The following is a 10363-nucleotide window of genomic DNA, read 5'->3' on the forward strand; positions in this document are numbered from 1 at the left end:
CTCCGCAGCGGGGCCGGCATCCGCGGCGAGGCCCAGCCGCCCAGGGCGGGTTTAACCGACGCGGCGCACGGTGGCCTGCTGGCAGCTGTGGCGGGCGGAACTCTCCGGCGGCGGCAGCGGTGCCGGGGCGGAAGGAGATACCGGTGGCGCGGCGCCCGCGGCGCGCACGGGCCGGTGCACCCTCCTTTGGTGTCCCCCCGGCCCTGCCCAGCCGGAAGCCCCGGCGCTGCTGCGTAACGCATCCGGGGCAGGGCGGGCCGCGGGACGAGGGCCGCCAGGATGCCGGACTACCTGGGCGCCGACCAGAGGAAGACCAAGGAGGAAGAGAAGGAGGATAAGCCCATCCGCGGTGAGAGGCGATGCGGGCGGGGGCTCGGCTCTGCCGCCTCCCTCGGGCCCACTAGCCGTTACTACGGCAACGGGCGGTGGAACCGGCAGCCTCCTCCCCGCTCCCCGCCCCGCGGGTCGGAATCCCCGTGTTCATGGCGGGCAAACTCCCCGAGCAACGCCTCGGCTGCGGCCGGGCGCGGGGGACCGGGGCGCGGGCGGCGCTGCCGGCGGCCATTTCGCTGGCAGGAGCGGCGGGGTTGAAGAGCGCGGCTGGAGAAAAAAAAGACTTAAAAATCCCTTTAATGCGGTTTCTGGCGCTGCGGTCGCCGTCCCCCGAGCGTCCCCCCGGCCCGGAGCCCGGGCTCGGCCGGTGCCGCCTCTGCGGCCCTGAGGGGGGGGGCGGTCTGTGGGGAGGGGGTGTTAAACGTAAACGTCAGTCTGCATTTTCAAGATTCTGAGGGAAAACTGAGGAAAATCACGCCCACGAAGTCTGCTGCCCGTTCGGGGGAAATGCATAGGCAGCGCAGTAAAGGATCGATCGAGGGGTGGGTAGCAAATACGGGGCGGGGAGCCGCTGGCCGTCTGCTGCCGAGACCCAGATGGCGCAGTCTGGCTTCGCTGGTTCCAGGGCCCTCTAAGGTTCTCTTATAAAAGGCTCCTAAAAAGCCTAATCTGCTCTTCGTAAGACAAAAGGCGTTTTGTGGTTTAATGGTTAGCTAGAAGATCAGCCTAATAAACCACGATTGGTGAAGTCCTGCAGAGGTGGCTGTCAAACCCTTGTTGCCACTTTCATAAGTAATTCAGTGGAAGGAGGAGCGAGTGAGGTGGCAGTTTTTTCTGGTGATGCCAGCATAGTGTGAAAATTGCCGTTGCTTCTCATGTTTGAATTTCATTTACCTTTTTATTTCACACTAGTAAATAGTAAATAATACACCTGGAGACAAAAGCAATTCTGTATGTAATCAGTGTTGGACTTTGAACTGTTCCCCCTCAAGAAAGAGTTTTGAACTGTAAGAACGGTGCACATCAAAAATCAATGGGTTAGTACAAATAATCGGGAAAGAAGTAAGGATCAACACAAAAAAAAAATCCTTTCAGAATACTGTATAATACACACTGTACCCAGATCTTCAATACTGTGTGGTTTGGGCTTTCTCTGTTGTAAAAAGATACAGTGGATTGGAAAAGAGAGAAAAACAGAGGGCCAGGGATGCTTAAGGTGAAGACTATAATTCAGTCTGAAAAAGAGAGAGCTTTTGGGGGAAGTGAGAGGGAACGTTAAAGGGCTGTTAAACGTCAAGTGGTATAGAAGTAAATAGGGAACAGCAGTAATGCTTAATTGGGAGAGTTCACTGGAGCTATCCTGCAGGACTCTGTACAAAAGCTTGTGCATTTAACAGCTGACGCTGCTTGTTCTGATGCAGGAATTCTGAAGCCCAAGTACAGTTTTTAGATTCCAAGCTTAAGTCAAGTAAATGCTGATTTAAACCAGGGGATTCCTTCCTGCATATTCTGCTGAAAATCTACAGGTATTCTAACAATTGTAAAAAATATTCACGTAAGGAACATTTTTTAAGGGGCTGTTAATAACAATATGTGACCCGGCAGTGGGAGTTCACTATATGTTTGCCACGTTTGTAGACCTTCCTGGTGGAGAAGGGATATTGGACCAGACTGTTCATCTTGTGTAGTATAACCATTCCCATGTTTTATGTTTTACAATATTAAAACTTGGCATTGTATTAGTTATTAATTCCAGACTGCTTTAATAGTTTACAGTAGTTTTTTGTTGCTGAGACCAGCTTTAGATTCGGTTGCTGTTCCCTGCTCACACTGGGCAATTTGGAAGAGAGACATCACCGGGGGAAAGTGGTGATAGTTTTTAATTGATGATTTCTTGAACATTAAGAAACCAAAAGTTTGAAAGATCAAGTTTTAGTATCTTCAGTTTCTTCTCTGTACACTTGTAGGTCATAAGCTCCTCTGAGCAAGGCAGTTTAAGTAGCTTGCTTGATGTGAGCTCTGGGTGGTACAGATTTTTGGACTGAAGAGAGTAGCTGGAGACCCTATTTTGTTTTTCTTGAATGTCTGATACTTTTTTGTTCCACTTTGGTTTAGTGAAAAAGTAGAAACTCAAAAGAATCCCTTTAAAATGTATGTTTTCATCTTTTAGAAGCTGAATTGATACTGCTGGGTTTATTTTTAAAATTGGAAGCTAAGTCTCTTCTGTCTTGTTTCAGCTCTGGATGAAGGAGATATTGCCTTGCTGAAAACCTATGTAAGTAACATACATACACAAGAGTGTTAAAGAAAAAAAGAAAGTCCTGTTAGGAATTGAATGCAAGAGTGGAGAGATGTATATTTAGTGAGTAGTTAGTAAATCTGCTTCTCCTACTGCTTTTCTTTCCTGCCAAAATCTTTTCTCCCTTTCCCATTCCAACGAGAAAGCCCCAAACGCAACGCACAACCCTGAAAATAATCCAGTAGTTTTGTTAGCTTGGAACTAATGAAGTCTTTTCTATTTTTGCTTTGTACCTTGTAGCTGACTGTCATAGGAATCTAACATCTAGGGCTTTACTGGGGCTCTTCCATGAACCAATTTTCTTGCTTCATAAAGAACAGTATCTTTAAGACCCCTTCTCCCATCAAATTTACTTGCTTTTAGCCATCATGTTAAAAAACTATTAGTGAGGGAAACATGGACCTTGTGAAAGAGAATGTAATCTCGGGAGGTGTTTTCCATGGATAGTAAGGCTTAAAATGCAAATCTCCCCTCTCCACCAGAAAGTACAGTGGGTCTGTGAAAGAACTCTTGAAAAATGAAACTTGCAGTTTAGCATATGTCTGGATTTGGATATGTTTGCCAGAAGTCTGAATTTTCTCTGAAATATGGCTTGTGCCCACTGCGGCTTCTTTTTTGTTACCAATTTGATGCGAAGGAGATCTTGTAAAGGAAATCCACATCCAGATCTGCCTGCATCAGGCAGGGTGAGATAGTAAAGCATTTTGTCACAAGCAAGAATCTAGCTTCTGATTTGCCCCGTAATCTTTCTGCTATCTTTTGTGGATGATAGAAAGGTTGGGTAAGGTAGTTAAAGCACTTGTACAAATGATTTTCAGATAATGTATGCAGAATTCCATCTGTATATGATTTTTACTAAGCCTTTTTTAAACTTTAGGAAAAAAACAGTTTAAAAAAATAAGGCTGAACATGTTTAAAAGGAAAAATGAATCCTTGAAGTTTACAAATATGAAAAATTTCCACTTGCACGACTGGTCAATTTTGTGTAGCTGCACTCCATTTTTACTAACAGAAATACTGTTACTGGAACTTAATGCTGTCTTTTTTTGGCTGTGATCAATAGTTGGCTGTTATACCACGGCAGTCTATTGAACATCTTGATGCTGAGCAGCTATTGGCATTTTTTCCTAAACTTAAAGTAATTTGAGTTATGAAGTCTACGTGGTATTTCTTTTCCAGGGCCAGAGCACGTACTCGAGGCAGATCAAGCAAGTAGAAGATGATATTCAACAACTACTTAAGAAAATCAATGAGCTCACTGGTATCTTTCTTTCATAAGATAACTTTCAATAGAAGAGACATATATAACAAAACAAGTGTTTTAAGAAGCTGATTTTAAACAACTTCTGCATTGGTTTATTACTGTTATTTTTCTCAAAAGGATATATTTCTTCATTTAGTAACCTGAGATTTTAGCTTTGTAGATGATGGTCTTTTTGATTGGGCAGGGCTAACCTGTGGATGATGTAATCCATCCATATGGTGATGTAATTTTGTAGTTTAACACATTTTTATTCAAAATTATAATTTTTATACATTATGGCAGCATGAAACAAATGCCCCTTTCTGCCACTAGCTAATTTGTTGTGATTTGTGTCAAGCTGCATTTGAACTTCCATAGACTGCAAAACCCCAACATATAATCATTAAGTAGTGGTACCAGTCCTTGTATAAAAAAGAAATGTGTATCAGAGCAGTTAGCGTTTAAAATCAGCTGGTCAATTATGGCAGTTACAATAAAAATTAATTTGTTCCCTAATTTTTCTTTGTTTGTTTCACTGATGTGTATTTATTGCCCTGTTGCTAATCTCTCATGGCCCTTAGTTCCGCTGGGAAGACCGCAATTTCTATTTTCCAGTAAAATCCTTGATTCTTTCAAATACATCATGGAGATGGTACTTTCTATATCCATGTTTTGGAAGATTTATTAGGTTATTTTATCTTAGAATAGTAGTAGGCTTTTCATCTGTGTGAATCCCTTAGCTTCTGATACCTTGCACTGAAGCTTTCCCTCAATGAATGCACTTGCAGAGTTTCACTCTGTTTCTGAAACTTCTAGAAGTATGTTTATCTCTCTATCAAGCTTGGTTGTACTCGTCCACACATTGCAAAATTGTATTAGAGGATGGCTAGACTGGTATTTGCATGTTTAGCTGGCACAGTCACGTAGGCCTCATTTCTTTAGGAAACTTGTTTTTTAGGAAGTCCATCAAAGATGCATGTGCATGTGTTTTGGAGATCTCAAAAAGCTTCCTGCAGGCTTATGCCTAAGGTTCTTGATGTGGGAAGGATTGCTGACCTACCAGTTAACTGCTTCCTTCTCAGCTTGTCTATGTCGTACATAGGAATCAAGGAATCCGACACTGGGCTGGCTCCTCCTGCCCTTTGGGATCTGGCTGCAGATAAGCAAACTCTCCAAAGCGAGCAACCGTTACAAGTTGCAAGGTGGGTGCACTTTTGCTCTTTGCAGTGGAGTTGCATAGTGTTAAAAATGTGGTTTCTAGCTTATGTGTAGACTTTTTAAAAAAACAAGGTTCACGTGTTGTGCATATTGAAAGTGCTTTTTTACCATTGCGTCAAAAAGGAACTGTGTTATGCTTGATGATGTATTACTTACTCCTGTAATTATTGTATGATGATATAATAATAGAATCACAAGTACAATAGCTATTTTGGTGTATTTGGAAAATATGACTCTCATCTTGATGCTTGTACAAATAGCAAGCCAGTTAGTTTGTCTGCCTGATGGTGTTAATTATATGTTCTGTATTAGGTGTACAAAGATAATCAATGCAGACTCCGAGGATCCCAAGTACATTATCAATGTCAAACAGTTTGCCAAATTCGTGGTGGATCTCAGTGACCAGGTGGCACCTACTGACATAGAAGAAGGCATGAGAGTTGGGTAAGCAAAATCTTTGTGTTCTTACAAGTTTTCGGGAGACCGAAGCTTTCTCATCTGATCCATTAGTTTGACAGGTCAACAACTATCATTTCATATTTTTGCAGTGGTTGAAATTATAACAACAGTGTCTTTCTGTTGGAAGACAGTAGCTGACCTGCATGCTGTGCTGGAATCTTTTGATTTTGATGTCATTCTGACGAGAACCATGCATCATAGACTGAAACCTTTCAGCTTGGGTCCCAGTAGTCCCAGCTTTCAGGGAGCCTGCCTAGCCTGCTTCCTCTTTGGCAGTCTGCACAGTTACACACAGGGCAGCTACAGGAAATGTTCGCTGAGGAGGTGAAGCCAGTTACTTTTAGAATCAATGTTTTGCCACTTTGCTCTGTGGGATATTTTGAAATTTAGTTTTCAAAATACTTTGGAATTAATATTTTTGGAAACCTTAAACTTCTCTGCAGAAGGAATTCCAGTTTCTAGCCCATCTGACTATTAGCTTTCAAGGCTGGGCTGTCTTGATGCCAGAGAAAAGAACAGATTAAGAATTCAGCTTCTAATTTAGAGAGTTGTTTCTACATGACAGTTTAATTAACCAGTGTTAAAACAATAGTCTTTATGCTTTCTCACCAGGGTGGACAGAAACAAGTATCAAATCCATATCCCCTTGCCTCCAAAGATTGATCCCACAGTCACCATGATGCAAGTGAGAACTGCCTTTACTTATTATGACATTGCTTTTTCTTGCAATTTTGATTACTTTGGCTGGATTTTGTTCTGGGCTCTTGAAAGCCTAGAGAGATATGCAGCATCAGGCTGTTAACTGCTTGCTCACCTTTTTGTTGTGCAGGTAGAAGAAAAACCAGACGTCACTTACAGTGATGTTGGTGGTTGTAAAGAGCAGATTGAAAAGCTGAGAGAGGTGGTTGAAACCCCTCTGCTTCATGTGAGTAACCTCCAGATTGAAACTTATTATTTTGAAAGTATTCTGGTAATCTATTAGCATTTGAAAAAGCAAGAAAAGATATGTAGCTGCATGTAAACACCTAAGTGAAAGGAGGTCTAGTTTTAAGAAGTGAAATCTAGCCTAGCCTGGTTTATGTTGCTCTTCATTGATGATTTTCTTAATTTGCATATACTCTTTGATGCACATAATCTTTAATTTGCACATAACCTTGCCTTCTGTTCCCCACCATTACAGCCTGAAAGATTTGTTAATCTTGGAATTGAGCCTCCCAAAGGAGTACTTCTGTTTGGGCCACCTGGTACAGGCAAAACGCTCTGTGCCCGTGCTGTTGCTAACAGGACTGATGCCTGCTTCATCAGAGTAATTGGATCTGAATTGGTGCAAAAGTATGTGGGAGAGGTAAGAGCAAATACTTGATAAGGTGTGGAGTGATTTGCAGATTGCTGGTTGCAGGGACCAGACACCATAGTGGGTATGACAGATGAATGTACTTGGATGCTGGAGATACAAGGCAGGGAGGAACTGTCAAACAAATCACTGCAGATCAGGCAATCAGTTATAAGACCTGAGCTATGCTGTCATCAGCGAAATGGATTTTGCAGCACAGAGTTTAATCTGTGGTTCGGGAGGACTCTAGGATTAGAATTCTGTTCCCAGCTCTGCCACTTATTTTTTGCTTGGCCCTGAGGTAAATGACTTCATCTGTACTTCTGAATATAAGAATAGTAATTTGTCTCTCCTTTATAAATTGCTTTAAGATTTATGAATGTTCTATTATACATATGTGTACAAATATAAGAGTTTTATCATTGGAAACTTAGAAGTGTTTGGAAGCATGGAAATTTTAATTTTGATAGTTTTCCTTTAATGTGCTTTGCACCTTTAACAAAATCTTGATTTTTTGCTTTCAGGGAGCGCGAATGGTTCGTGAACTCTTTGAAATGGCCAGAACTAAAAAAGCTTGTCTTATATTCTTTGATGAAATTGATGCCATTGGAGGTATGTTTGTAGCATGTATAGCTCTAATCTCATATGAGAACTTTCAGGTTTTCTTTTCATGTTGTAATTCTTTACCTGTATTGCTGCATTTCAAGAAAAGTGCTTGTTAATACCTGTTTAGTAAAACTACTACCAGCTCATCCCGTGTCTGGGAAGCTGTCAAGAAGTGGTTTATATACATGTTTAGCCCAGGTGAGAATTCATTTTTGCACGTTTGGAACACCCAGATTATTTGAACTTCAGTGAAGAATCTCTATATTGTGTTTGCAAAAAATACTGTTAACTTAAACCCCCTTCAGCTTCTGGACTACATACTAAATCTTTATTACTGCCTGAAAACTAAACGTTTTTTTTTTTTTTCACAAAGTAATTACTTAGGTCCTTTGAAAATTAGAACAATTTTTACACAGATGGGGGGGGGGGGAAGTTTTGGTTGAGGGGAGGCAAAACAAACAACCAAACCACATTTATAAATTTCAGCAGCTTGGCCAGTTACTAGGCAGGGAAACAGGCTTTTTCATACTAAGGATGAAGACACGGTGCTTATTATAACTGACAGGTAACACCACTCACTCTTTTTGAAATGTGTCATTTTCAAATAACCCCCTCACACCTTTTTTAAACTTGTCACAAATATTTGTATGTTGTTTCAAATTATTTTTCCAGGTGTCTTCAGTGTAGCAGCTGTGACACCTCCTCCATGCTCTGAAGGTCCCTCTCTTATTTTGTGAAACACGTGTGTCTCCTCTCTCCAGGTGCTCGTTTTGATGATGGGGCTGGGGGTGACAACGAAGTGCAACGTACTATGCTGGAGCTGATCAACCAGTTGGATGGTTTTGACCCACGAGGCAACATCAAAGTGCTGATGGCTACAAACAGACCTGATACTCTGGATCCAGCCCTGATGAGGCCTGGCAGGTTGGATAGGAAGATAGAGTTTAGCTTGCCTGATCTTGAGGTGAGAATGCTTTCTTTCACAGCTAAGTGTGTATGTCTATGTGTGTATATATATATATATATAGATAAAAACCCCACTCTGATATCAGAGTGTTTCTTCAGTTAGGGCATTATTGTCTGGAAGCAGTTTACGAGAGTCAACAAAAGCAGCACTCTTAACGTATGTGAAACTATATGGAAATTTGGGGGATTAAAGATGCACCAAAATGGTTTTCCCATGCTGCATAGATTCCATCCCTGGCCAAGAAGCCATGGTAAATAGCTATATTCACTGTATATTTCTGACTCAACAGAAAAGAATCCTTTAACCGGATCTGTGATTTAGTTCTGAAGTTGGAATGTGTTTTGTTTGGCTCTTTTGGGAGAGATTTCTTGAGGTACTTATACCATTAAAGCTCTTTTTCAAGTTATTTTCTTACTTTAGTATCATGGACACTTAAACATGCTAGTCCAGACATAGGAAAGTATAGTTGGGCAGCAAATAAGAGATTTATTTTCCATCTGCCCTTGCTCTGGATGTGGACAGCTGCACGCTGAGAGTCATCACCTCTTTCATAGCATGAACACTTCTGTCCTCCGCTCTTTTTTCAGGGGCGAACTCACATATTCAAGATACATGCTCGTTCGATGAGTGTTGAAAGAGACATAAGATTTGAGCTGTTGGCTCGACTGTGTCCTAATAGCACAGGTAAGCTGATTTTTTTTTTTTTTTTTTAAACAATTTTGTGTTTGCCTCATCTCCACTGGCGGTCAGTGTTGAATTTGTTTATCCCTTCCTTTCAAAGGCGCTGAGATTCGCAGTGTCTGCACAGAGGCAGGCATGTTTGCTATCCGAGCACGTCGAAAAATCGCAACAGAGAAAGACTTCCTAGAAGCAGTGAACAAAGTCATTAAATCGTATGCGAAATTCAGTGCTACACCCCGCTACATGACCTACAACTAGTATCCTGGAATGTTTTTCCTATTCCTGTTGTTAAACTTTCTGTGAAACAAAAATTCAAGTGTAGTAATTCATGTCTTGTTCTTGGAAGCTAGAAATAAATTGAGTATTCCAAACAGTAGGTGTGAGTTCATTATGAGTGTGTTCTACACTAGTGGAGTATTGCTGCTCTAGAAAAAAAAAATCTCAGTGAGGTTCTAATAACAACACAGCCTAAACCGGTGAGATGTTTTTGAATTGGATACCTGGGCAATGTTAGAAATCCAAAGTTTGGATCCCTGGTTGCCATTTATAGCCCAAAACTTACCATCTCAGCTGTGGAGGTGCTGGAAGATCCCTAAGTGACTGCAGTGTTTCTGGGTGTGCTCAAAAAGCTTGTGTGATGCTCAGCACCGAGGTGTGGGTGTAGCCCAAGAAAACTTCCAGGAACTGCACAGGAAAAGAGCTGAGGAGAAAGCATACAGAGCTCAGCTCCAGCGCTTGGTGGTCTGAGTCATTGCCCAGCTTCGGGAAGATGTGAAGGAGTACGTTTTCTCTCCCTGGGTGAGCGCTCTGGTACCATCATAAGTTGTTTTTTGGTGAAATGCTGGAATTCGTGAGACACTGGAACAGGCTGCCCAGGGAAGTGGTGGAGTCACCCTCACTGGAGGTGCTCAATGAACGTGTGGATGAGGCCTTGTGGGACGTGGTTTAGTGGGCATGGTGGTGTTGGTTGATGGTTGGAGTTGATGATCTTACAGGTCTTTTCCAACCTTAGTGATTCTGTGATTCTTCAGTGGTTCAACCCTTTTTCCTGAGATTCTTTGTTTCTTACAAAATAGTAAATGTTGGGTCAAGAGGGAGGAAGAAGTGTAATTTCATTGCATGAAGAGGAGGAAGATTCCTTTCTCCTGTTCCTGCTCTAAAAAAACCCCCTAAGTTTGACATCAGTCTAAAAGCCCACTAGTAAGCACTTTGATACATCATGTT

At 42.0% G+C, this 10363-nt stretch overlaps 1 protein-coding gene across 1 annotated transcript; it reads left to right on the forward strand.

The window, feature by feature from the left end:
- The first annotated feature begins 267 nt into the window (after window positions 1-267).
- Window positions 268-9460, forward strand: PSMC2 (proteasome 26S subunit, ATPase 2). The gene is made up of 12 exons (XM_059817323.1): window positions 268-349; window positions 2571-2608; window positions 3812-3893; window positions 4978-5077; window positions 5406-5537; window positions 6165-6237; window positions 6382-6477; window positions 6733-6897; window positions 7410-7497; window positions 8253-8455; window positions 9046-9142; window positions 9240-9460. The coding sequence occupies exons 1-12, from the start codon at window positions 280-282 to the stop codon at window positions 9395-9397; spliced, it is 1302 nt and encodes a 433-aa protein (XP_059673306.1). The 5' UTR covers window positions 268-279; the 3' UTR covers window positions 9398-9460.
- The last annotated feature ends 903 nt before the right edge of the window (window positions 9461-10363 follow it).

Source organism: Gavia stellata, chromosome 4 (genome assembly GCF_030936135.1).
Source record: "Gavia stellata isolate bGavSte3 chromosome 4, bGavSte3.hap2, whole genome shotgun sequence".
NCBI classification, from domain to species: Eukaryota; Metazoa; Chordata; class Aves; order Gaviiformes; family Gaviidae; genus Gavia; species Gavia stellata.